The 27,647-nt window shown below is 44.9% G+C and overlaps 1 protein-coding gene across 5 annotated transcripts in view; it reads left to right on the forward strand.

The window, feature by feature from the left end:
• Nucleotides 1-27,647, forward strand: part of Fndc3b (fibronectin type III domain containing 3B) — a 302,457-nt gene that overhangs the window by 221,138 nt on the left and 53,672 nt on the right. For all 5 annotated transcript variants that reach the window (XM_027392082.2, XM_027392079.2, XM_027392080.2 and 2 more), the window contains exons 10-14: nucleotides 5,146-5,284; nucleotides 7,979-8,032; nucleotides 24,619-24,743; nucleotides 25,798-25,972; nucleotides 27,474-27,560. In XM_027392082.2, the coding sequence (XP_027247883.1) occupies nucleotides 5,146-5,284; nucleotides 7,979-8,032; nucleotides 24,619-24,743; nucleotides 25,798-25,972; nucleotides 27,474-27,560 (580 nt within the window). The remainder of the gene's footprint in view (nucleotides 1-5,145; nucleotides 5,285-7,978; nucleotides 8,033-24,618; nucleotides 24,744-25,797; nucleotides 25,973-27,473; nucleotides 27,561-27,647) is intronic.

Consider the following 27,647-nt stretch of genomic DNA (forward strand, 5'->3'; position numbering starts at 1 on the left):
TCACCCAGCAGCCACAAAAGGAGAGCTAAGCCCCTGCCCCTTTCATTAGGAATTTTGAAATGCCACCCTGCTACATGCCCATGGAGCTGAGACAACCAGGATATTTCTCCTAACAGCACAAAATAGGCTACACTTTCCTTTCCTGTTAGTTTTTTGTTTGCTGTTTGGAGAAAGGGTCTCTGTAGCCATGGGTGGGTTGACCTTCTGCTTTTCTACTTGATACCTCCCAAGTGATGGGATGACAGGTGTGAGCCACCACACCCAGTTTATGTAGTGCCCAGCATACTGAGCCACACACCCCCTTCCAGTTCTTAATATTGCAATTTTGATTGAGACCTACAGGAATCTTGGCACATAAATATTTCATTCTTAAATTACTTGCTGAAGTTACATGTAGGCCCTCTTGTTGCTTTGTTTTAATGTGCAGAATTATGGGCTTCATTTTGATATTTTCAATTATCATTGTACTTTGTTCATATTCAGCCCCATTCCCTTCTCCAGTTCCCATGTCTTCTCACTGGTTCTCTTCTTCTTCCTTGGATTTCCTTTTTCTGCTCTGGCTTTATCCTACCCACAGATTGTCTGATGTCTTTGCATACTGCTTTTCCTTACTTTCGGTTCCCTCCACATGTGAGTACTGATAGGACACAACAAGCCTGTTTCCTACATAATGAGTTCCTCTCCAGATGGAATCTTAGCACAAACTGCCTGGTGGTTGGTTTTGGTTACCTGGCCTGGAACAACTATTGTCTTTGGTCAGCCCTCAAATCAGTGGGGTTGCCTGGGACCAGGACATCCTCTAGGCCATGCTGTCAATCATGTGTTATTTTTATTGACATCTGCCATCTAAGCCAGTTGCCATGTGGAAAATTACGTCCAAACTCATTTCAAGTTTAAAAAATGTTTCTTCTTTGTTTTTCCTATAAACATATATGTGGTATTTCTGCAATTCTATTCCACCATGTTGCTGTTGCTATTACTATTGTGATTGAAGCAAAAGATCTTTATGTAATGTATGCATTGAATTGTAAAATTTAGGTCTTTTCTTAGAGTTTTGTTAAAATGATCATTTTAATTAACTGATATAATGTTTTAAAAGAATCAATTTATAATTATCAAAGTGTAATTAGTCTTTCCATTGGGGATATAATGTTATGTGTTGTATAAAACCATTAAAATTAAATCTAGTGTAGTTGCTGAAGAGAAAGGAAAACAAAGACATTGAGATTATATGTTATATGGGAGGAAAACAAATCTGTGTTTTTCTTGAAAAATGGTTTAGTCAGTAAGGGCCTCAATGTGACCCCTAGAACACATGTTAAAAAGCCAGCCACCATAGTACATGCTTGCAGTCCTCAGTGCTGAGAAGGCTGGTCCTTGGGGCTCGCTGCCAGTCAACCTAATATAATGGGTGAACTCCAGCCAGTAAGATACCCTGTCTGAAAGATAGGTGTGTAGCATTCCAGACATGACAAACTTGGCAGCACATTTTTAGTCACCAATGTAAGCAGTTTGCCCAGAAGTGACATCATGGATGACATTTCCCAGAAAAAAAGATGTGCTGAAGCATTTCTAAAAACCTAGTTGACCAGTCCAGAGTTATGAAATAGGTGCTAATCACAGAAGCCTGTGGCTTCTGGGATGTCCCAGATGTGTGGAAGGAGCTGCAAGCCTGTTGATGATATCTTGGAGCATCTGCTTCCCAAGTGTTTGGCTGGCATTGACATGGAAACCAATGTGGAACCCCAACAGAAAATTAATTATGCAGGAAAATGTTCTGGTTTCGGGGGTTAAGTGCAAATAAAATCCAATTGATTGACTTCACCAAAGAAAATGATCCTAAGCTTCCTGTTACAGGATAGTAGGGAAAACCCATCATGGGGGAGGGATTTTGGATTATTTTATTTATGTGTTTATTAGTTTATTTGGGGGAAGATTGCATATGGAGATCAGAGGACAACTTACAGGGGTGGGTGCTCACTATCATGTGAGTTCCAGGGATCAAACTCAGGTCATCAGGCTTGGTGACAGGTGCCTTTAACCACTGAACCATCTTGCTGGCTCCTGGAATATTTAATATAAGTGTCATTTTCAAAGATTTCTACCTTTTTATAGACATCATGGGTAAGAATGTAGCAAGCTACTGCAGGATAGTTTATTTACTGAACAGTTTTAATTAATAAATAATCCTGATGTGATTGGATAATGTATCAAATTTCACTGACTAGAAGACAGAGTGTGCTTTAAAATTAACCTAGTTTTCCTTGCTGACCAGCTTTTATGTGTGAAATCTCTGAACTTCTCATTTAAATGACTTGGGAGAGGGGTTTGCTGGAGATTAAGCTCAGGCCCTCATGCATGCTGAATATATACTCTACTACCAAATTTTATACCAAACTCTTTTTTTTTGTTTGTTTGGTTGGTTTGGTTTGGTTTGGGGGTGGGGGGCTTGTTTGGTTTGGTTTGGTTTGACTTTTTGAGACAGGGTTTCTCTGTGTAGCCTTGGCTGTCCTGGTACTTACTCTGTAGACCAGGCTGGCCTTGAACTCACAGAGATCCGCCTGCCTCTGCCTCCTGAGTGCTGGGACCAAACTCTTAACAGTCTCCACAATTACAGATGAGCAGAGTAGCTCCATGTGACCCATTAACCATATCAGACTTTTACTACTCTCCTCTGGTTCTTTCTCTGCCAAACTCTGTTTTATCAAAGACCTTGATGTCAAATTTAGATATTATATATTTCACGTTTAAATAACGTTACCATCTTTACATGCCACATAAAACACAATAGCAATTCTTAATGTCTTCAAAACTCGGAGATTGCTCACTTTTCCTCAGTTGTCCTAAAAATGAAGGGTTTCCTTTCTTTAGTTTGTTGTTATGAAAATTCAGATGTAGCCTGAATATGCTATTTGGTTAATGGGTCTCAAATTTCTTTAACTCCATAGATTTTCCTTAGGTCTTAATGTCTTTATCAGGATTATTTTTATGTCCTGTAGAATATTTCATACTCGTCAGTTTAGCTGACTATAGTTTCTCTGATTGCTTAATATGCTTCTCTGTCCTCTGAATTTACAGGAAGGTGGCAGTGACATATAATCAGATTTACACATAGATTCATAGACAATGGCTTGTCCTTTTCATTTATTTTTGTTTGTATATCTTACTATGCAGCATAGGCTAGCCTAGAACTCATTTTGTAATTCTTAGTTAAGATTTCTGTTGATGTGATGAAACATCATAACCAAAAACAACTTCAAAAGCGAGGAGTTTATTTCTGCTTCAAACTGTTAGGGGTAGGGTTTCACTGTGTAGTCGCAGTTGTCCTGGAATTTGGCCTTGAATTTAAAACTCAGTCTGCTTCTACTTCTGGAGTGCTGGGATTGAAGGCATGCACGACCACACCTGGCTCAAGTTTACAACTCTCAGGTCACACTTCAGCCCTGAGGGAAGTCAAGGCAGGAACTCAAGACAGTAACCTGAAAGGAGGAGGAACTGAAGCAGAGGCCATTGAGAAAGACTGCCTGTGGTTTGCACCTCCTTCCTGGCTTGCTCAGCCTGTTTTCTTATACCATCTAGGTACCATAACTAGGTACTCAGGAATGGCTCTGCCCACTGTGGTCTTTGATTTTTAATTAATGGGAACCCACCACATTAATCATCAGTCTAGTGAATGCCCCACAGGCTTGTTTGCAAGTCAGTTTGTCTGATAGTGGGATTTTCTCCATGAGATTCCCTTTTCTCAAATGACTCTAGCTTGTGTTACATTGTCAAAAAAAACTGACCAGGATAGTAGTAGCTCGAGGCACTTTTGAAGTCACAATCCCCCTGCTTCAGCCTCCTTCATGCAGGCATCATAATGTATTGGGAACACACAGAATCTGGTTATCTCCTTTGTGGTGATCTTAGGCTAAATCTTAAAATTTATAGGTGGCTCTGATATTTGAAGACCCCAGGTTTCCTTCCCCAACACATGTAGATCCTGGTCTAGGTACAGCCCATAAGACTTCAGTTGGAGAATTGTGATATAAAATTTAAGCTTGAATCTGACCATGTCTGCAACATTGTATGGTTCATTGAGTCCATCCTAACACATGGATGCGCCAGATGTGCCACATCACTGCCTTCGGTTTAGCATTGTCACATTCATCGTCACACTGTGTACACAGAGGAGCCTTTTCTCAGTTGGGTTGGGCAGAGCACATGCTTGAATTCAGTATCATTTCTTTGCCTCAAATGCTGGGATGTCTGCCTTCCCATGAGGCAAATAACACAATACAAGATGGACTCTTAAGTTGCCTTTTGGGATGAAGTGTGCAGTTGTGCTGAGCACTTTTTGAGTTACATACCTTAAAGTTAGGCGCATACATTAAGTGCTGAGCCAAGTGCTTTAGAGAGCAGAGAAAATCATTAATCTTGGTGCTGGGGGCGGGGCATTAGATATGCATGTGGATGGACTGTGATGGAATGCTGTCTTTGTTGGATTTCAGAGAGATGCATTTGGCACTAGCCCGCAGTTTTCTCAGGCAAAGCATCCATATTTTTACCTAAATGTACATGGTGCTCTGAGTAGTGCTATGATGGGGGATGTCCATATATATATAGATATAGATATAGATATAGAGATATAGAGATATAGAGAGATATAGAGAGATATAGATATATATAGATATAGATATAATATGTTTCACTTATTAGTGCTGAGGTGTCATCTACCTTGCTGTTCTTTTGTACATTCTCTGCAACCTGTGAACTCTGGTCACATTCTTTGTCACTAACTCCTTGCAAGTGTACTTCCACCTTTTTTCTAGACAGCCAAGCCTATTGGTTTTTAGAATGTATATATGGAGACCACTTGGGGAGTGAAGCTGCCTCCACTTCCTTATGTAGGATGCTCTTCTCCAGTCCACAGAGTTACCTCTGTCCAGTGGGGCTGAGTGGGAACTTACAGGAAGGCACACCTAATGACCTGGCTGTCCCTGTAATGAGTGACCAGAGCTAGCTAAAAACAAGAGCACAGTGTTCTCCCGTGTAAGGACTTCTGCTCAGCTATGGAAAGGCCATGGATGAAGCGAGGCTCATCTCATAGGTGGATCTTGGATCTCAATCACTGCTGCTCAGTCTGCCTGTCTGTTTCCTTTGCAGGGTGTACGCCATGTACAATTCTGTCAAGGGTGCCTGCTCTGAAGCAGTTAGCTTCACCACCCACAGCTGTGCACCGGAGTGCCCCTTCCCCCCAAAGCTGGCACACAGGAGCAGAAGTTCACTCACCTTGCAGTGGAAGGTGAGTAGCTCAAAATGCCAAGAATATGTTCATGGTGGTGGCAAGGCAGTCAGTGGCCACTTGAAGTACTCCGTTTGCCCTGGGATAAGGTTTTCTGTGTAATCACTACATGAACCCAGTTATGAGGTATCAGAAGTTGCCGTTTGCATGACAAGCAGAGGAAGTGGGAGGAAGGACCAGCAGGATCCAGTGTGAGCACCTTCTCAGGAGCTCGGTGGGTCTCCCAGTGCAACATCGGTGATATAAGGACCAAAAATTCCTCAATCCCATCACTTTCTACTCGAGTTCATTTCTGCAAACATCTGGAAACTTCAGCATGCATTTTGAAGGGTTAGAGATAAGTGGGGTTGAGTTCTTATAGCTTCCTCCTAAGTAAAATGAAATACTAGTTAAAGCTTCCCAGAATATATTGTGTTCTGTATTCCATTAAGACTTAATTAATTTTCACTAATTAGTCATTAGCTCAATCAGGATTCCTATTTTTAACAGCCTGAACTATGTAGTGGTTTTCATAAACTATAGTGTACTGTCTAAAACTAGCCACTGCCTAGCAAGCAATCTTAGAGTGTGCCCCTTCTTTAAAGTATGACATTCGCCTGTTAATCCCAGTTTCATGTTTGCAAGAAAACATATCATTATTACCCTTTGCAATCATTATTTCTCTGTCTTGATGTCTTAAAATGTAGTTAGAAAGTGTCAGATAGATGGAAATGATGGAGGCTTATGGTTCCAGAGTGCAGGAGGGGGTAAGTGGTCCGGGGAGAGAGAGTGGCATTATCAGTGTTACCAGGCTTCTCTGCGTCCTGGTGTAGGTAGCCATGTGTTCATAGTCAGTGGCTGACACTGACTGTATTGTTGGGACAGAGGCAAAGTTTCAACTGGCTTAGACTGAACTTTTTTATTTTCCTTCCTGGCTTCCAGGGATAATCCAGGTCAGTGATTTCCCACCTTTTCAGAGTTTTAGCACCCAACTGCTCATCATCGTTTAATTCCTTGGCAAATATACATCCATTTAAAAATAAGTTCATGTGAGATAATATGAATCTTTTCTGAAGGAAAGATTTAAAATAGATTTCTTTTGAAAAAAAAAAATACAAGAAATCTGAAGATTACCAGAGGGACCCCGGGGTCTTACAAACTTAAAGTTGGGAATCACTGATATGTGTCTGCTCTGAGCTTGGGTCGAATTTGGGGGTCTCATGTGGATGGACCAGCAGCTTCCAGAGAGGTCACTTGGGGACCAAAACTACCCTGATCCATTCAGTCATCTGCAAAGGGCTGAAGGTCCTGGAATCAGCTCAGCGTCTATTTAAGTGTGCTGTGTAGGCTCCCTGGTAGCACACTGGGCAAAGGCATGTGCACCAGAGACTTCTAGCTGCTGCCTGTTCTTGACTCCACAAAGAAACCAAGAAAGCCAAAGAATTGGATTCTCCTGAAAGCTTTGCCAGTTACCTAAAAGTTCACCCGCCCCCTCCCTTGCCCCCAGCCCAGACCCACCAAAGCTCTAAACTTCAGTTCCCAGCTCACCTGCAAGCTGGCTCAAGCGAGGAGAGGGAGGAGGGAAAAACAGGCCTGTGGCTCTTACAGGCCCTGATGATGTTTTATTATCAACAGTGATAAAACAGCAGCTGCCATTAGCTGAGTGCTTCTTATAAAGCTGGGTATAATCATGGGTGATTTACATATAGTCTCCTGGTTATCCATCATGGATCTTCATTCTTGGAAATAAAATTTCCATGTTGATATTAAACAGCTCACAGACCATTGGCAAGCAGACAGTTGGACTGGGATTCCTTCTGCAAGGGTGTGGTGCAGTTCACTGGGCCCCCCTCTCTCTCTGAGGAAGAACCAAACCCAAACATACCATATTTTTTGAGACAAGATAGACTCCTACTGCTTGCCTCTTATTTTCTCTGTCTTTCTAGAACTTTCTATGCCGAGTGCTGCAATAACCCCATGGTGTCACCCCTTCTAATAAAAGCTCTGTAAAGTCCTCTTTTCTAGAAAGTTCTACTTGCCTTGTTGAACCTTGTCTTCTCGGTGGCATTGGTATCAGCTTTCTTTTATGAGTGCAAGAAATGATGAAGCCTCTTTTTGCTAACGTGTGAAGGGCTAGTACCCTCTAGTAGTCTATCTAGAGGATGGAACCTCTCTGTGCCTTCGTTCATGCGTGCATGTATACAGGAGGGTAGAGTGGGAGGAGGTGGGGTGGGGGATGGGGTACCCTAATGCCACAACCGGTTCTCTAATCCTAAGTACTTAAAGGAAAAAGTAGAACAAAACAAAAATCCAAAGCTGTGAGAGGAAGTCACACAAAGGCAGGCATGACTGTGCCTGCTCCCAGCCCCAAGCAGTGTGTCTTACACATTAGGTCTTTTGTCTCTTGCTGCAGTGAACCTAAAATGACTCTTGAGAGTTTTATCCAAGAGGAAGCAGGGTACATGGGTCAGGAGTGTGGTAGGGTGGAAGCAGGTGGGCCTCCCTGTCCAGGGAGGCCTGCCAGCAACGAGGCCGCTCTTACACCTGAGTTGTGGGAGGTTAATAGGTAATTGCATCTACCATGGCCTTGTGACAGCTGCTGGTTCCCTCTCTCAGGGGAAAGCACAGAGCTGTGACAGCCACTGTCTTTGACCAAGGTGCTAGCTTGTTTCTGAACAGCTTTCTCCAACCTCATTTCATTGTTTTCTTTTTTAGGCTCCAATTGATAATGGTTCAAAAATCACCAGCTACCTTTTAGAATGGGATGAGGTAAGCCTCTTTCACATTCCTCCATCCAAAATGTCATTTTGAAGATACTGGTCTTTTCCTGGGGCATGTCAAACAGAGGAAATGCACATCAATACAGACATTTAGCTCAGTAGCTATGGACTATGGAAAAGCAGTTAGATTGAAGCAGTACAGTGGATTGTGTGCTAAAATAAAATTGCCTGCAGTATTCAAGCAGTGCTACTGGAAACAGACAGGTTTTATCTATCCCAAATTCCCACTGCCTCCCCAGACATTAATTTGTATTAGCAGTTGGTTGCATTTTCATCTCCACTACATGGGTGGTTTAGATGAGGCAAAGCCTGCTGTTTGGGAAGCATGCTTTAGTTTTCTTTTTTTGGAGTATGACATGGTGGTCCTCCTTATGTCTGTCTGGGAGTGGAACCCCACATGGAGTCTCATTCGTGCCATGCATGAGTCCCTGTGGATTAGACTATCATGTGATAGGAACAGTGCCATGATGGAGTGAGCCTGTCCTCAAAGCTACTCTGCTGCAAGCCAGTGCCCAAGGCCTCTCCATCCTCACTCTCACACATTACACACACAACCTCATGCGGGAGATACCACACACAGCAGGTTCTTGCTTCCAAAAGGCCCCTGTGTCTTTTGTTCCTGTAGACCTCTGCTGTATCCCTTCGTTATTGCTGCAGTCTCCCTTTCTGTGTTTGGAAAAGGGGCTAAGGACTTGAAAATAGAAAATGTTAAAAAAAAAAAAAAAGGGGGGGTAGGGAATAGTTCAAGTTAACTAATCTTTGTGACTTAAATTGGAAGAGATTAAAAAATTCAGAATGTATTCTCCAGCAAAAACGTGACTTGTCAGGTATGGAAAACTGTTAAAAATGGAACATTTTACATGGATAAAATAGTTAACAGTGACATTTGAAGTGACCTTCACTACTTTCTGTAGAGTGTATTTGCATTTGGGTTTCATCTTAACAGCTTTGAGTAACTAACGACAATTGCTATGGCAGCTTTAGAATCTTATAAACACTTTATAGGTGCACATTGCAAAGTGCTTTCACTGGACAATGGAGACTGCTATAGCCCTGGGCTATACATATAGCCCTGTATGTGTGCCAGTAGAGACCGGGATATTGTACCTCAGGGCCATCCACCCTGCTTCTAGAGACAGGGTATCTCATAGTCTTGAGCTCAACAATTGAACTGAACTAGCCGTTCCTTAAGCCCAGGGACCTGGCCGTCTCTGCCTCCCCAGTGCTGAGGTTAGGGACATATACCACTGTGCCTGGGATGCTTTTGTGGGTTGTGGTGATCAGACTCAGGTCTTCATGATGATGTCAGTACTTCACCAGCTAAACCACCTCCTCAGTCCCCATGTGTGGCTTTTTGTCCTGTGCCTTTTGCTGTTTGTCTTCTTAGGATAGTGACAATCTAAGGTCTGGAAAGTCAGAGAAGTTGAGTGCTTGAGTGGAAAGTCTCCTAGGTCAGCCACTGATGGAACCAGCAGTGGAAGGGCAGCTCACTCCTTCCTGTAGGATGCAAATAGGAGTGTGTTGTGTGGTGCCACCATGGACTAGTCATCACAAAGAGCTCGGTGGTCAGCCTGGGGCCTTACGCCTTCCCTGCATAGTCTCCTCCTTTCTCTCTCCCCCACCCTTCCTTACTCCTCTGCCTTCTTTATGCTTCCTATCTCTCCTCACTCACCTTCCAACTCCTGCTGGTGTTGGCTCTGCTGACTTTTGCAGGAGAACCAGGCTGCCCCTTACCTAAAGCCAACAAAGGGTTCTTCTTGTGCTCTGTAGCTTACCATTTGCCCTGGAAGGCTGTCAGAACCCTTGGCAGCAGGGGATCACAAGAACACAGACTAGAACATGGAGGCTCTGTCCTAGCTTACATTGTGCAGTTAACTTCTAGGCCTTCCCTTATCCCATCTTTGAAGTGGCACCAAGGACAGTCGTCAGCTTGCAAGCATCCAGCTGCCACAAGTAGATGATTTGTGTGCCACAAGTAGATAATCTGACTTTTCTGGTCAGAAAGTGTATGGGGATTGCTTTCAGTATTATTTGATGTAGTCATTTATTACTTAAACATTCTTGGCATAGGCCCCTACTGCCTCCACATGGCATACTGTCCTATGAGGGAAGAATGCTAAGGAAGATACTGCCCTCCATGCTAACTGAACAAGCTTGAGGTGCTTCTCCTGTGTACTGGTTGAACATATGCAAATGATATGTAAATAAAGCAAACCTGGCCAAGTGTTCCTCATTTTTCCAGCCAGTTACTTTGCTTCATACCCCAAGTCTCTCCTCCAGTCTACCTAAAAAGGTTGAACAATGGTTCCATAGAGTTCTGGGCAGTGAGACTACGTGCAATAGTAACTTGCTCGTTGGTGCCCAGTTTATTATTTTAGAAGTGGAATTTTTAACAAAATAATCTAGTAGTTTTGTTTCTCAGTGGGACCAAAGGTTCAGCAGCCCTCCTTAGAGTGGCTCCCTTGAGTCTGTGTTCCCATGTTGCCCAGGTCTTGGCTACAAAGAAGGAAGATAGGTGTTCAGAGATGGAAAGCAGCATCTGGTCTGCAGGAAGTGAGGACCCATGAAGCCCTGGCTGCCCTCTGAAACCTTCTGGTAGTTTCTAGAGCCAGTGCACTGGGTGAGGGGCCTGTTTCTAGACTCTGTGCCAGTACAGTGTGGTGGGGCAAGAGACTGGGGGTGGGGGGTGTTGTGCTGCAGCTCCTGCCTACTGTACCCTTCCAGGAACCATGCTTCCCATTGCCTCTCCACAGTTGTCTGCCTCAGCCACACATCCAAAACCTCTTGGCTGTCCATGGGCTGCAGAAAGAAACCTGGGTAGAGAAAAAATTGTACGGTATGAGTGACAGATCACTAACAAGAATAAAATGGGCGAAAAATGTAAAAGCAAAAAAGTCATAGAGAGTAAAAGTGCTCTCTGCCGGGCCTGACAGTCTGAATTCAAGCCCTGAACCCCACATGGTGGAAGGAGATAACTGACACCTTCAAGGTCTCCTCTGACCTCCACATGCATGCCTTGTATGCATGCCCACACACCAAGTCAATAAACAAATAGTTAACACCTTTTTTAAAGATGATTGAGTCTCAAAGTTGTACTGAGAAAGCTCACCTGGCCCACGTCTTTCCCCTGGGCTGTGGGTCATAACTTTGAGATAAGTGTTCCTGTCCACATGTGTACCATGTGTCTAGGTGTCCGCTGGAGCCCAGGCTTTGTACACAGCACAGAACTGTGTTTCCTGCTCTGAGAAACTCCGTTTGTAATCTCGACTCCAATAAGGCGAAGAGTGAAACATGTTGAAAGTATTGGTAAATTTTGGGTGCAGGACCTGAAGCCTCTCCAATGAAGCCTTCTTTAAATAAAGCCAGGCCTTTGGCTCTGTTGGGTCTACAATGCTGGGGGAGGGGAGGACTCAGTGAGGACCAGAAGTAGACAGAACAGTAGCCAGACAGCTCTTATTCAAGCCTGTGGCCATTACTTTCTCATTGCATAGAGTTCATTTGAAAGTTACTCAAGGGGCTTCAATAATAGACTTAGTTGTTTTTCTGCCCTTAATAACTAAGTTGGTAACTCCTCAGTTTTTAAACCCATGTGGAATAACCAACTATGTGATGGGAATGAGCATCTAAGAATGAAACATTCTGGAATCCTTGTCTTAGCTGGGAAATCAGTTTTTTTTTTTTTTTTTTTTTCTTGACACAGGTTGGTTTTCATTACTTGAATTGGTGTGGTTTTTCCTGAGCAAACAAGGGTCCTGCCACTGTGGCTCATGTGACCCTTGGGCTTTGAGAACTCATCCTACCTGTATGCAGAGAGGTCTCCAACCAGAAACCCCCTACAGGAACAACCCTGTCAGGAGGTGAAGGCAGAGGTCATTTTCAGGGCGGGTCTCTATTGGATGATTGGCAGTGAGCTTAAGATCGGCCTTTTCACTCCCTCTCACTTCTCCCCAGTTGTCACCTGATTTTCATATGGTCTCTAAGGATCTGAACTCAGGTCCTCATGCTCGTGTGGTAGGAACTTCACCTACAGAGCCATCTCCCCAGGGCCCCTCAGCCTTTCTACTGAACAGCAGGCAAAGCAGTGTTTCAGGCAGTGGTTTTCTCAGCACAAAGCATCCTTCCCAAGGGAGACAGTGGGAGAGGGAAGTAGAGCTAGACTTCACTGTTCCTGTGCCCTACCTGGTGAATGTCTTTCTTTTGTGGTGGTCGGTGCCCATCTCCTTGGGCTCCCTTGTGTTGCTTCCTGCTTGACGAGCTCCCAGCATCCTGGAGTGAAGATAGGAGGGAGTTCTCCCGAAGAACTCCATGGTGGATTGACTGACTCACAGAAAATTTTAGGGCTAGCTTCTTGTATTTATCTAACAGGTAACATGATTACCCCATACACTTAAACCCACATGGAATGGTTGACTGTAGACTGAGAGATTATAGAGGTCTCTAGGTTAGGGAACAAAGCAGTGAGAGCCTTTGGATTCACACCTTGTACATGCTTCTCAGCCTACCCATTCTAAATGGATGGAGAACTAGCCTGTTTCTAAAAAAAAAAAAAAAAAAAAAAAAAAAAAAAAAAAAAAAAAAAAACACTTTTTTAAAAGGTTGTATATTTTGTGGTTAAATAAGTGCTTTTTCTATTTTAGAAAAAAAGAGTTCTGTAAAGGAAGCATTATTGGTTTTTCTTCTTGTTTTTTGTTTTTTGTTTTTTTTTTTTTGGTTTTTCCAGACAGGGTTTCCCAACTAGATCTTGTAGACCAGGCTGGCCTTGAACTCATAGAGATCTGCCTGCCTCTACCTCCCGAGTGCTGGGATTAAAGGCGTGTGCCACCACCGCCCGGCTCAGGAAGCATTATTGGAAACTTAGCTTGTAAGGTACACTCTTCAATGCTGGGCATGGGTGCATACTTGAGGGTCCTGTCACTCAGTAGTCATCCAGAGCAATTGAAGGTCTCCTGAGTCCCCTGTGTATGAATGTGTTCTCTAGGGGGAACTACAGACCTGGATTGGGAGGGGTCTGTGTTGTCTGATTGTAGGTCATGGTACCTCAGCAATCAGTCGTATCCCTGAGCCTCGGTCTCTGTGGTGGAAAGATAATGTCTGCTATCTTATGGCTACATTAGGACTGGATAAGGTGACTTAGCAACAGCAAATTCAGTGTGCTGACCCCTCTGTGTGTAAATTCCCTTGCTAATGTTGGGATCTAAGTAGGAAAGCCAGCCGTGAGAATGACTATATGGGAATAAACCATCTTCTGCCAGCTGTGAGAATGACCATACAGGAGTAGACCCTCTTCTTCCAGCTGTGAGGATGACCATATGGGAATAGACCATCTTCTGCCAGCTGCAAGAATGACTATATGGGAATAGACCCTCTTCTGCCAGCTGTGAGAATGACCATATGGGAATAGACCCTCCTCTTCCAGCTGTGAGGATGACTATATGGGAATAGAACATCTTCCAGCTGTGAGGATGACTATATGGGAATAGAACATCTTCCAGCTGTGAGGATGACTATATGGGAATAGAACATCTTCCAGCTGTGAGAATGACTATATGGGAATAGAACATCTTCTGCCAGGAGTTTAAACACGATAGATGTTCAGATGCTGTTGGCTTAGTTTTTGCCTGGGACACATAGGGAATATGTGGAAGAATAAGAAAAAAGTTCTGTGGGTTGAGATGATTGAAGTCCTGCTTGTCCACGCCCATGTGGTCCTGGTTCTTTTCCAGTGACTGTTCCTATGGGGATTGGAGTGGGGTCGAAGTCTCACTGGGCATACATCCTTCACAGTTGTTCTTTAGCTCCAGTGCAGTAAGCCAAACCTCACCTGGTGAAGTGGCAGTGTTTCACCATATCATGGGTCTTTACCACCACAGCCAGAACTGGCAGAGAGCCAGGGAGTAGCTTCTCTGACCAGAGATGCAGATGAAGAAACCCGGCAGAGGGTTGTCTTAGGGTTACCATTGCTGTGATGCAACACCATGACCAAAGCAAGCTGGGGAAGAAGGGGTTTATTTGGCTGAAGATTACACATCACAGTTCACCACTGAAGGAAGTCAGGACAAGCACTCAAGGAGGACAGGGAACTGGGGGCAGGAGCTGATGCAGAGGCCATGGAGGGGTGCTGCTTACCGGCTTGTTCCTTGTGACTTGCTCAACCTGCTTTCTTCTAGAACCTGGGAACACCAGCCCAGGGATGGCATCACTCACTCAGAGGCATTTTCCTGCTTGAAGTTCCCTTCTTTCGGATGATTTTAGCTTGTGTCAGCGGTGGCACATGCCTTTAACCCCAGCACTTAGGAGGCAGAGGCAGGCAGATCTCAATGAGTTTGAGGTCAACTTGGTCTACAAAGTGAGTTCCAAGACAGCCAGGACTATTACACAGAGGAAACCCTGTCTTGGGCGGGGGCAGGAACGGGACAAAAACAAACAAACAAAAAACTATTCTGCATGAAGGTCTTAAGCAAGGATGAAAAGAGAGGAACCCCCGTTTTAGGACCTTGGCCCCCAAGGCAAATCCTCTCTGTTTATGATAATGCATGTGGGAGACCTTGGCTGATTCCATGGCAGGCAGGCAAGGGTTACTGGGGGGTGGAGGGCAGACACAAACATGCCAGACAGACAGAGCTTAGTGAGAAGTTTTATTAGAAAGGGAAGGGAATCGGGAAGGAAAGAAAAAAGAGGTAAAGACAGAGACAGAGAGAGGACAGAAGAGGGAGGCAGGAAAAGTTCTGTCTGCCCCAGGGGAACAGCGGGAAAGAGAGGGAAGGAGAGTGTAAGTGGGAGGAGGTCTTTGTTTTAAAGGGGTCCTTTGCACCTGGGCTGACCAGGGTACTGCCTGAGTGCATTCTACCAAGTGACGGGAGCAGGCCAGCATAATGCCTGAATCCTTACAGTCTCTTTATTTGTTGCATGTACAGAATGAGGCTGTGGACTGTGGGGAAGGTTCTGCCTGAATTCTCAGATACTCATCGCAGTCCCTAGCACCTACTCTGTCGGCTGTATCTGTTGTTCCTCCTGGCTGCCAGATGGAAGGCAGCCACTGTAACCTTGCCTGTATAGCAGGCCAAGCCCATCTATCCTTCTATCCTTCAGTTCAGCAGTTCAGATGTCAGTTATACAGGCATCTCTCTCTCTCTCTCTCTCTCTCTCTCTCTCTCTCTCTCTCTCTCTCTCTCTCTCTCTCTCTCTCTCTCTCTCTCTGTGTGTGTGTGTGTGTGTGTGCCCGCGCGCGCGTGCGCGTTGTGAAGATGTGGAGGTCAGAGGTTGATGTCAGATGTCTTCCTCCATTCTCCTCACCTTACTTTTTGATCCATGAGCTCTCACTGAACTTTAGCACTTACCAGTTCAGCTAGACTGGCCAGCAAGCTCCAGGTAACCTCTTGCCCCCACCTTTCCAACACTGGTATAATGGGTACATGCTACCTCAAGTGCTGTAGGACTGAGCCATTCCCCAGCCTCCGGAGACTGCTGCTTTCCTTCCCCTTTCAAGACATTCTCAACACGTTTCCAGAAGTCATCAAAGCCCTTGACCACACCAGTATGTGGAGAGATTTGTAGCAAAGCCATGCATGTCAGCTAGGTACCTGGGAATCATCCCTGCCTGTTTCAGGTAGCCAAGCCTCTCCTGTGAAGTAAATATCCAGTGTTCCTGAGGATGAAGTGTGTGTAGCCACAAACCACTCCACTCCTGCTTGTCTTGGAAAGGTCTGCTGTACCAGTACAAGGGTAGAGAGGGGTCTGGCTCTAGAAAATTTATAAATCTACCCAGATGTGGAGTGTCCCTAGCTCCCCTTATGAGCCCCCCCCCATTATATATAGCTTGCTGAACACATCTCAAGCCAGTATTTATCTTTGATGTTGTCTAGGGTCTGCCAGTACTGGAATAACATCTAAATATAGATGCATAAGCAGACTAAACCATAGCATAGAACCTGGCAGTAGTTCATTTGGCCAGTGCACCCTTCTTTGATTTTCAATTGCATTGCTACCACATTAAACTATACTCCTGCAGAGAGTGCCCAGCTCAGTTACTTGGCCAATGTCTCCACCCCATATATAGCCATGGTCAAAGTAGGTGACATGCCACAGTCAGCTTCATGTAACATACTTAGCGAGCATGTATGTCACCCTTGGAAGTACAGTCAGAAGGACAGTGGAAAGAGTTGGTACCAGGAGGACACAGGTATGTGGCCAGAGAGAGCTGTTCACCATGGGCTCTAGCACCCTCGTCTCAACCATCCTTGGTTGTATGGGTTCGTGTGATTGTGTGTGGAGGCAGGTGTCACACTCAGGCACTGTCTACCTTGTTTTGTTTGTGTTTTTGAGACCGGACCAGCAGCCCTGGCAATGTGTGTGTCTTCGTGTCCAGCTCTGGGATTATGAGCATGTGCCACCACACCCATTTTTTCTGTACAGATACAGATACGGCTCTGGTCCTCATGCTTTGCATGGCAAGCATTTTGCCAACTCAGCCATCCACCCCCATTCTTGTGTGCCAAGAATGAAGATGCTGTGGAAAATAAACAAGTGGACATTTCTAATCTATTAATTTCAAGGCAATTGAAAATACCAGCCAACTTCATCTGTTGGTGCCAGTTTTGTTGGACATACTCTCTTCCAGCATTGGTGGTGCCAAGCTAATTGGGAATGTTAGCCAGGGCACCACAGCCCCCACAGTGTACAGAATTACTCTGGCAGACAAACACGAGCCTGAATTAATTGGGATGCTTGTGAATTATGTGTGTAGAATTAGCCCAGAAGTGTTAAGTTCCTGAAGCAGAAGCCAGCCCTTGTAGAAAGTCCATCTTCCCACGTACTGAAGACAGCTGCTCGGAGGGTATTCAGTAGAGGAAAACTACTTGAAATAGTATTTTTTTTTTTTTACTGTTTTCAATCTTTCTGTAACATTCTTTGACAAATTAACACGAGCAATAACATGCTGTTTTTTAAATGAATTTTAACTTTAAAAATTAGTCAGATCCTATAAACAGAATCAAGTACTTTTTTATGTACCTCCTTACCAGTTTTCAAACAGGGTGACACTCCTGTAAATTGGCTTTTCTCCTGGATCTCTTTTCCATTGTGTACTCTCAGAGAGCTGGAAGCCCACTTAGGGGTGGAGGGCCTGGGAAAAGCTGATTTGTGCTCAAATCTTGGAGTGGCATGCTAGAAAGTCTTAACCCAGGGACTGCGAATGTAGCTCGGTTGTGCAGTGCTTGTCTGTCCTGCCTGAGCCTCTGAGTTCTATCCTCAGGACTATAAAAAAAGAATGCAAGATTTTGGGTTGTTCTAACTTTGTGTTTGATAGGTGAGCACTCTGCCAACTGGCAACACCCCATCCCTACAATCCCTTTCTTGTGTTCATGGATTCTGGAGTAAGGATTGGACTGGGCTCAGGGATTAGATAGTTCGTTCTGTGGAACCCTCGCTTCAGCTGGGAGAGCTCACTGACTGAGTGGAAGTCCTCTGAGTCCTCTGGTGTAGAGACCATTTCTGGCTCTGGAATTCCTCACCAGGGTGGTCATGACTGCAGAGTGAATGCCCCTACAAAGAGGCATGGCTTCCAGGATGGTGACATACCATGTGTGTCACTCACTCCTTTCCCTTGGTTCTAAGAGACATAGCCCGTGTGTATTTAAGGCCTGGAGACAGGGCATGAAAGCATCCCATGTCCCATATCACCCCCTTGTGACATTTGCTTCTCTTGGCTGCTTCAAGTCGTGATAGACACCACCAGATGTTTAGGTCTGTACCCTCAGCTGTTAGATACAAGATCACAGACTTTTGGACACTTTTTTTCTACTCCTGATTTTCTGTTGTGTGTTCAGGCAAGAAGGAAATGCAGGAGAAAGGGATATTGAAATGTAGTCAGAGAGCCAAGAGGCAGGGAGGGCACCCCATGCAAGGTCCAGGCCAGAGAGAGAGAGAGACAGAATGGAGGGAGAGAGCGGCAAATGAGCATTTGTTAAGAGGGCAGGATGAGGTCCTCAGCACAGTTCAGCAGGCTGCAGGAGTGTGTCTCAGTGCTTCTCTGCCCCAGGAAGAAAGGCACTGAGCCTTCTCTCTGGAGGTGTCACACCCCACCAGTGACTGTCCACTGCTCCTGAGAAGTGGGTGACTCACCACAATTCACCAAAGTATTCACTTTGGGGAAGGGCAGGGGAATAAATTGCTTTTCTAAAGGTACAAGCTTATTCAATAACCAACTTTAATTTTTAACTATAGATTAGAAAGATAGAAATATTTAAATAGGCAGTAAAAGGGTAAGAGAAAAGATGTAATCTAATTTTTAAAATCTTCAAAATCTTCTCCATGTATAAATTATCCCCAGATTTCATTTTAAGATAAAGTGTGGAGTAAGGCACCTGTATTCCTTGGGGAAACCATCTTTGTCCCTAGAGTGACCTTCCCACCCTAAAAGTGTTTGCAGAAGTAGTCCTACTCTGCTATGTATCCACATAGGCATCTCCTTGAACTCCCCTTGCCTGTCCATGCTTGAACACTTTTCCAGGCCAGAAAAAAAGTTGCCAGTTCTTGCCATTCTTCTGAGATCGAGAGCCCCAGAGAATGCAGTGTAGCATGTGCACCATCATTAAGACTTGCAACCAAAAGTGAGGAGTGAGTGGAGGCAGATGTGGACCACGTGTGTTCAGTTCTGTTAGAAGGCTGTGACTACCCTCGCTGAAGATGGCGGGCTCCTTTAGAATGTGCAAGTAGAAATAAAGAGAAGCAATTGCTTGCCCAGTTCAGCTGAGGTGTGCAGCCTAGACCAGGTGAACCATGACTTCCACAGATACCTGCAGGGTTGAGGGGGTAAGCTGAGGGTGTTTTTCTTCCATGAGAAGAGGAAAAAGGAGCAGCGATGGGATATAAGGAGTGGGAAGATCTGAAGATGCCATGAACACAAGCCAGCCGTCTGGCAAGTCCAAGTCCTTTTCCTCGAGAGCAGTTTTGACCAGGAGTTTGTGAAGTGAGGGCAGCACCTGGGCGCTGGTCAGAAAATAGCTCCCAGGGTGCTAAACTGGCACCACTGGGCTAGAAGGGGTGGGAATCCTGCAACTTGGAAAAGGAAGCCACCCAGGTTTGGACATGAAACACCTCAAGGCTGGTCTGCACCCAGTTTGCACTCTCGCATTCTGGTAAAGATTAGCGCTGCCCTCGGATGAACTCGGGTGAGCTGTGGAAACATGCATAGGTGCATACCGCAGCTTAGGAACGGAAGCAAGCCAATGAACCCTGAGAGGCGGCCTTTCTTTTGGACTCACAGGCTCTGACAGAGAAGTCAGGTCAGAACATGGCTGGGGTTATTTCAGTTCATGTCAAAGTAGGTCAGTAGCCTAATAGCCAGGTCTGTCTCAAAATGATCAGGGGTGTGTGCTTGGCTACTCTTACTCATTTCTCCAATTGGGATAAGCTTGTTATTCATTTTTCACCATGGACAGTGCAGAACCTATCTTCAAATCTGCTACTCCAGATTTCATGTGTTCAGTGTACCTGGTGCACCAAGCCACAGTTCTGGTGCTGCTGGGGACCTGACTCTGTCCTGTGCACTACACCATGGAGCCCAGCAGTAGTAACCGATCAGAACTATGCCTGGCCACAGCTGTCCTGCTGCCTGTGGGTTACCAGATTATTGATGAAGGCAGGAATAAAATACCCAGGGTCTTACCCATTTCTATACACCATTGTAGCAGAGAACTTTGCAGTGGTTGACTTCAGTTACAGAGGGAAAAGTTGCCTAGGCCAAGGAGGTTAAATGCTTGCTATATAAGTATAAGGACCTGAGTTCAACTCCCCAAACCACGTTAAAAACATGATATACATAGCTCCAGGGGTAAGGAGGCAGAGAGCCTAGACAAGTCAATGAGGTCTAGGCCCAGTGAGAAACTGTCTTTAAAGGGGGGTAGACAGTGCCTAAGGATCAACACCCAAAATTGACCTCTAGGTCTGTATTCACATTCGCATATGTGCAGCTGTACACACACACACACACACACACACACACACACACACACACACACACACACACAGAGAGAGAGAGAGAGAGAGAGAGAGAGAGAGAGAGAGAGAGAGAGAGAGAGAGAGAGAGAAACTAAGTGTTCTAGGTGAAACACAGCTCGGCAAACCTATGTACTATAACGATAAATTATCAATACGTAGCTGGCAGAAACATAGTAAGTAGTGCAAGCCAATGAAGCAGGGACAAAGAAGGGGCTACCATGTGCATCCCCTCACTCTTAAACATCTCTTACGTTTAGAGATGTTTCTCTAAATGTTTCTCTATCTCATACCTTGCCTATGCCCTAGGGGGTGTTGCCAGGTACACCTGTAGCCAGCCCCAGCAGGCATGGTTATGGTATCCCCTACAATTCCCCTTCTAGTCTAAAAGAGGATTAAAACTTAACAGTGTAAAGTATCCATAATTATCAATCATAAGGGTGAAATACAAAAAGATACATGTCACATCCTAACTATGTCTATTTTAATTAAACCCTAAAGTCATCTGAAAGAGGTGTCCAAGCCTAAACACCTCCTTCCAATAGATTCTGTGAGAAGAGAGAACATGCCATAGCTTCTCACTGAGAATCCTGTTAAACATGAAAGCCATGATCTGCACCATGTGAACTTTCACTGACTGGAACAGCTTTTACAGATTGAATTCCTATTATCCTTCCTGTCAATTCATAGGAATCTTTCAGTCTTTTGTCTTAAGTATTAGCTGGTCTTTTTGTCCTGTCTATGGCTGCCAGCAGAAAACAGTAATGGTTCATCTATAGATGAACCCAGGATCCTACTTGGCATATAAACATTCCCCAAACCTCCTGTATACTACGGAGGGGGAGGTCTTTCACTAATGTATCGTATTTGCTGGTTTCTCTTTTTACTACTGCACTTTACAACACTACTTACCCCACTTCTTAAGTACTGGGTTGAAGCCAGGCTGGTGGACAGACTAGCTAGGTGTGTGTGTGTGTGTGTGTGTGTGTGTGTGTGTGTGTGTGTGTGTGTGTCTGTGTGTGTGTGTGTGTGTGTCACTGCATTTGGTCTCTTTTGGTCTCCAGGCCAATGTATTGCTGCATCTCCACTTCCTAACCTCTTACCTGGTAGCCCCTTTTGGAACAACAATAGCTTTTGTGAACGTCCGTTTTTCTTTTCTTCCCAATACCTCTTTAATATGAAGCCTGCCATGCATGAATGTTTTCTTTTATTCAAAACTTGTCTATTGTCTGAAATACTTTGATAGCCTGCCTGCTCTTGGATTTGCTTTATATTCGGGGACTTCTGACAAGCTTTGATTCTTTAACCCTGGAAGCTTAATTACCTGCTCAAACTCAACAAATACTGTTTCTAAAATTCAGTTCCAAGGTCCAACCTACTCTGAATCATCCTACATATTCCTGAGTTATAGCTGCATCATAGCACATCTCCGGGGTTGTTATTAAAGGAAAGCTTGGCAGCTAGAGAGAGACAGCTCAGCAGTTAAAGAGTATGTACTGCTCAAGACTTGAGTTTGAGTCCCAGCCCCCACACTGGATGCCTCCCATCTGCCTTTAACTCCAGTCCCAGGAGATCCGATGCCCTCTTCTGGCCCTAACAAGAACTGCACTCACATACACAACCCCTCCCCCCCCCAACACACATAATGTAAAAGGAAAATAAATAAGACGGAAAGTTTGGATACTATAGTTTGGATACTGTGTCTTAAGATGTCAGGTTCTGCTCTTTAGAGTCAGAGAGATGTCTTAAAGGGTGTAGGATGTTTCCATCCCCAGATCTCCAGTGAACACTGCAGCCACGCCCCTTTGAAAAGAGAATGCTAGCATCTGCTGTTGACAACTCTGCATTCCTGCTTATTTAAGTCATAGACAGTATGGCTTTTACATATTAAAGCAAATTGACTTTTATTTACTGGCTGACATTCTAAGTACCAGAAATGGGTAATGGAAAAGGAAAAGTGAGGCAATGAAGGGGAGCCAAGGTTTGGAATGGATTAACAGCTTCATTGGCAGGGTGTGCCTTTTTGAGTTCAGAAGTAGAGGCAGAAGAAAGGCAGATCCAGTCACTACTAAAATGAATACACACACGAGGGTGCTCATGTGGTGTAATCAGACACTGGCCAGAGTTAGGCAAATAGGCACATACACAGTCTTCCTGTAAATAAATCTACTGCACCAGCTTCAGCAATCAAGGTGACGGTGTACTTCTGCAGTGTGCTAGCACAATGATTTCACTCTGTCCATGATGGAAAATCTCCCCTTTTTATCCTCTGCCTGTCCATAGTTGAACTTGAATGTATTTTGAATCCTTGACAAAATGAACTTTGAATCTTAGGACCATCAGGGCTTCTGTCAGAGCTGGTGCCATCTTGCTTGGGGAAGAGATGGACAATTGGGGTATAAGCAGTGTGGTTTACACTGTTGTGTTTAGTCTGTCTACTCTAGTGTGTTTGTTTTTAATTACATGTCACCTAGAATATTTCCTCACAGTTTGTGCTCAGAGCCTGCTTCCCAAACGGAGATGCTTAAATTGGCTTAGAAGAAAATTGCCAGCTTCGTGCTTTAGGAAGTAATTTAAGAGTTCCAGACATATTCCTGGAGTCTGCAGACTTGATGAGAATGTTTGCTCTGCTGTGGATTTGTTTGTTAGTTAATACTCAAGCTTGTTTTGTGTTGTTTGAAACAGAGTCTTACTTACGGTGTAGCCCCAGCTGACCTCAGACTCAATATGTAAACCCGGCTGGTCCCAAATTTATGGTGATCATCTTGCCTGTGTCTCATGTATTTGGGATTGCATGTGTACCCTACCATGCCAGACTAGTGTGTTTGCTTGTCTGTTTTCATGGTTGATTGATAAAACAGTATGCATTATAGGTAGAAATACTGTTCTAGAAAACTGTTTATTTGAATTTTCTGTATCTCCAGACATGGCCCAGTTTAAATGATCCTTTTCCTTAAATGTGGCACTATGACCCCCCCTCAGGAGGACTCAGCCTAGTAGTGAGGAAGGGTCACAAGTTCAAGGACAGCTGGAGGAACTGTGGAAACACTGTCTTAGAATAAAATGGAGTGAGGAGATTGGGAGTGAGTATGATAAATATTTGCCTGTCGTGTATGAGAACCTGGGTTCAGTTCCCAGGACAGAAGACAGATGATACCCTACATGTTTTGCTTTTTTCATGAAAGAACTTGTGTGGGGGTCCTCTTTCCCCCTTGGCCTGTCAGCTATCAATCTGAGAGGGGAAAGAGGCAGATGGAGCAACAGAAAGCTTTGTACATGGCCAATGAGTACGAAAGGAGACAGCCCTCCAGGATCAGAGTTTGGTGAATCAGCTCAATTTTATTCCAGAGTATAAAGGACTATATAGTATTGGAGAGCCTGGGGACAAACCCTAATTTGCATTAAGTGGAACACTCAGGACAATGCTTGCTATGCGGCAGTAGGGTCCTATAGCAGAGCCCCAGTCTAAATCTTAGCAGGAATCTGTGCCAAGGGTCAAGCTAAAGATGAATCAGGCATCTGGTTTAGAGACAGCTTTCAGATAAGGTCAGTCCTCCAGGCCCAGGGATATTCTCCAGATAAGGGCAGGTAGAGAGCAGGAAGCCCTGCTGGGGAGGGAGGGAGTTTCCATATTGCCTAGCTTAGAGAAAGCTGCCAGGCCATGACAGTCTAGGGCCTCTAACCAGCGAGCAATGTATTCCAGCAAACTTGAAACATATTCATAAGAAACTTAGAATGAATGCAGTGAAGGGTGGGTGGCTGGGGTGTATATAGGATTTCAACCAGTGATCCAAGGCTTCTCAGACATTAAAGTTCAAGTCCATATGCAGTGGCTGAACTCTTTTGGGAAGAAAACAAATGTGGACAGGATGATTCAAAGGCTTATGACCAGTATTTAGGGATCCATAAACGAACAGCTCACTGTCATTGTAATGTGTGTGTCAAGGGGTTTTGCGCCACCATGACAGAAGTGATAAGAAACACTTGCCTGATGTTCAGCTGCAGGAACAGGTCCTTGGGGGTGTGTGAGGACTCGTGAGAAAGGCCAGGCCACTTCCAAAGTGGTGATCCTTGGCTCTGTCAGAAACTCACATGCTTAACTGGCCATGACCATCAACCCAGATCTTAGCAGTGTGGTCCTTAACTGCCACATTGTCCTGTGTCAGAAAGGGCCTTCTGGTACTGTTAACTAAAACCTTGTTAGAAATGCAAGTCCAAAGAGCTCTGGGCCTTGGTGGCAGACCTGTGTGGCTTTTGTGTTTGGGGCAAGGCTTCCCTGTGGGATGCCTTAGGTTCAATGTGGGTCCCTCCATAGGTGCCTTCTTGTGGTATTAGTTCCTTCAAACTAGAAATTTCAGCAACTGTTTAAAATATTTTATTTTCTTATAGTAATTTGTTTTTTTAATTGCATCTATTTGGAAGTGTCACAGCAAATCCCCTTTCATTTGTATAATAATTTTAAAGTTTTTAAATGAATGGATAGACAAGTCTACTGATAATAAACAGGAAAACTAAGAGTGCAATGTGCTGGATGCCTTTCTGCTAGATAATAATGCCAGCCTCATCTCTGTGTCCTTCCAGGGAAAGAGGAACAGTGGCTTCAGACAGTGTTTCTTCGGGAACCAGAAGCACTGTAAGATGACAAAACTCTGTCCCGCCATGGGCTACACGTTCAGGCTTGCTGCTCGGAATGACATCGGCACCAGGTATGGCACCTCCTCCTCTTCCAGCCTTTCAGCCTTCAAGGCATGATTCTGGCTGTCTCCCTCATTCCCTGAAGGTTTAAGGATGCCTCCTTCACACTGAGCAACTCTGAGAGGAAGTTCTAAGGAGGAAGAAGGACTCTGAGGTGACAGAGCACTCTGGCCTTACTCAGCCCCCCTAGAGGTCCCTCCTGGGGACCAAGAGGAAGGTGGCATTTGAGCTTTGTAAAGGAAGCCTTCCTCTTGAGCATTCCCACCCCATCCCCAGGACCTATTCCTTGTTCCGTATCACTTTTAATGCACCTGTCCTCCAGGTCTTTCCTTTTCATTTGTGTGACTGTTGCTGATACAAAGTACTGCTGAGTGGCCATTATCATCAAGTTATAGAATCAGGGAAAACCAGGCTGCCTTGTCTTCAGGAGGAAAGGAAGAAGGGGACCTAACCAAGGAGCCCATTGACTAAGAGGCTTTGAACAAAGGCCCTGTCTGTTCTTGCTGGATAACTCTTGATCAAGGGAAACAAATCTCATTTCATGACTGAATCTTTGAGGCTAAGCACTTGGCGGCCCTAGCCTGGAGAAGCCTCAGTAACATCACAACGTTTTAGAACTGCTCCCAGTGCCTAGAAAGCAGTATAGCTTAAGCTGGAAAAGTTGGAATGATACAGGTTTCAGTGGTTCATAATCTCTAAATGAATTAGAAGCACCACAGGCTTGGAAAACTGTAAAACTCATCTTCCTTCAGCAACGTGACTTATTTGTACACACATTCATCTCAAGTCTCTTGGTAGCCGCTACTCTTAAACCTTGAAAAAAATGCTATGCTTTTTGAGGGAAATAAAATCATGAGCCTGTTTTCTTACAACTGAAGTGCTTGTCAAATGCAGGCTATAGAGGCACACTAGGACAATAGAAAGCTGTGGTGGAAATGTCCTGTGTACAAAATCCTTTCCCACCACATGCCAGTGGGGCTGGGTAGAGGCATACCCTCCCTTCTTGAAAAATGCCAGGGCTCCCAACACAGCTCTCAGTTGTCGCCTGTGTTCATCTCTCTGCAGTGGCTACAGCCAGGAGGTCGTGTGCTACACTCTGGGGAACATCCCACAGATGCCTTCAGCACCCAGGCTCGTCCGAGCTGGTGTCACCTGGATCACACTGCAGTGGACCAGGCCCGAAGGCTGCTCGCCTGAGGAAGTGATAACCTACACCCTGGACATTCAGGAAGATGAAAACGTGGGTCTTGCAGACTCTACACCTTACACCCAAATTCAAGGACACTGTTGGTTTCTACTACTGCCATCATTGCAGTGCACATCAAGCTGTGGGCTGCTGGACCTTTTGGCTGGAGCCATCCAGTAACCCCAGATATAATCAACCAGCAAACCTTTTTAAATTGTCCTTCAAAATGACCCAGAAACCTAACAAATGTCCACAGCTAAGAAAGCCTACAAGGCACAGCCTTCCCCTTGCCTTGAAGGACTGCAGTGGCCCTTCAACTGTGTGCCCACACTACCCCTATGTTCTATGACCACTGTCACAGAGCCCATGCCACTAGACAACCTCTTGCAGAGGGGCCACAGCTCTCCTAATACCCACCCCCAACTGGCCCTATATGTTTGGGTTTTGTCACCGTCCTTGCCCCTTATACCGCTGTGCCCTGGCCTTGTGGTCTTGCATTTCCTGTGTCCCTGTGAGCTGGCTCCTTGAACATACCTTTCTCACTTTCCTGGTTTTCTTTGGGTGTCTTACATCTCAACAAATATCCTACTAGGATAGTCCTTGCCTGACCACTCTAGAACATCTCTGTCATGTAGAGCTCTCTGCAGAGGGCCCATAGTTTATGTGGGACATGTGGTTGTGAGCATTTGAAATATGGCTGCTGACTGAAGGAGCAGAGTTTTTAATTGTGTTAAGTTTGAATTCTAAGAGCCACATGTGGCTACTGTACTTCAACCCATGTCGCTATGACAACATCTCAGGAGCTCCACCAGCCAGCCACTTGCCTTCATAGCCCACAACACCACATGGCATGCCTTCTGTGTGTGTAGAGTTTTCTTTTTCTGATTGCCTTCTTCAGCTGACACGTAAGCATCTTGTGGATAGACCAGGCTCTGTATGCCTTTATCAGGGCTGATCTCTTGAGCCTAAAGGGAGCCTGATGCACAGAGGGAGGGAGGGAAAAGGGAGAATAGGATGGAGGGGGGAGGAAAAGAGGGAGAATGGGGAACACAGGAACACTCTGGAATGAATTGAGTGTATTCCTCTACAGCACTAAGGGATGTCCTTGGCCATCCAAGCTGTGCTTCCTCTCTTCACCAGAAGAGGGCACTGTGAACTCAGGAACCTTGCCTACCTGCTGCTATTGCACAGCCCCGTTGGAGTGTCAGCCTCCCAACCAACAGGCTTTTCTCTTGACAAATTAATCGTTAAATAGCAACGTTTAAAGTGCTTACTGCTTTGTCATAATCATAATACAGGTGGCCAGAGCCAGGCTACACTACAGTGTGACAAATGAGACCTGAATTTGAGGCTAGAAGCTAGAAAGCTGTCCACGGCACCATGGGCCCCTGATACTCAACTTCTCAATGACTGCCAGCCTCCAGGCTCCCAGGTGGAAGCTACAGTAAAAGGCCCTGGGTCCTTCGGAATTTGAGACCTGTATGATATGATATGATATGATATGATATGATATGATATGATATGATGATGTCTCCGTCTGGCTTTGCCTTTTCAGGATAGCCATTTCCACCCCAAGTACAGTGGAGAAGATCTAACCTGTACGGTGAAAAATCTCAAAAGAAGCACACAGTACAAATTCAGGGTAAGTCTCAAGGCCTCAGTGCTCACACTGCCATGTTAGTGTCTCTCCAGTTACGCTTCAAGTGGAGTCTGCAGGCCAAAACAGTGC

The sequence above is a fragment of the Cricetulus griseus genome (assembly GCF_003668045.3).
Source record: "Cricetulus griseus strain 17A/GY chromosome 1 unlocalized genomic scaffold, alternate assembly CriGri-PICRH-1.0 chr1_0, whole genome shotgun sequence".
NCBI lineage: Eukaryota > Metazoa > Chordata > Mammalia > Rodentia > Cricetidae > Cricetulus > Cricetulus griseus.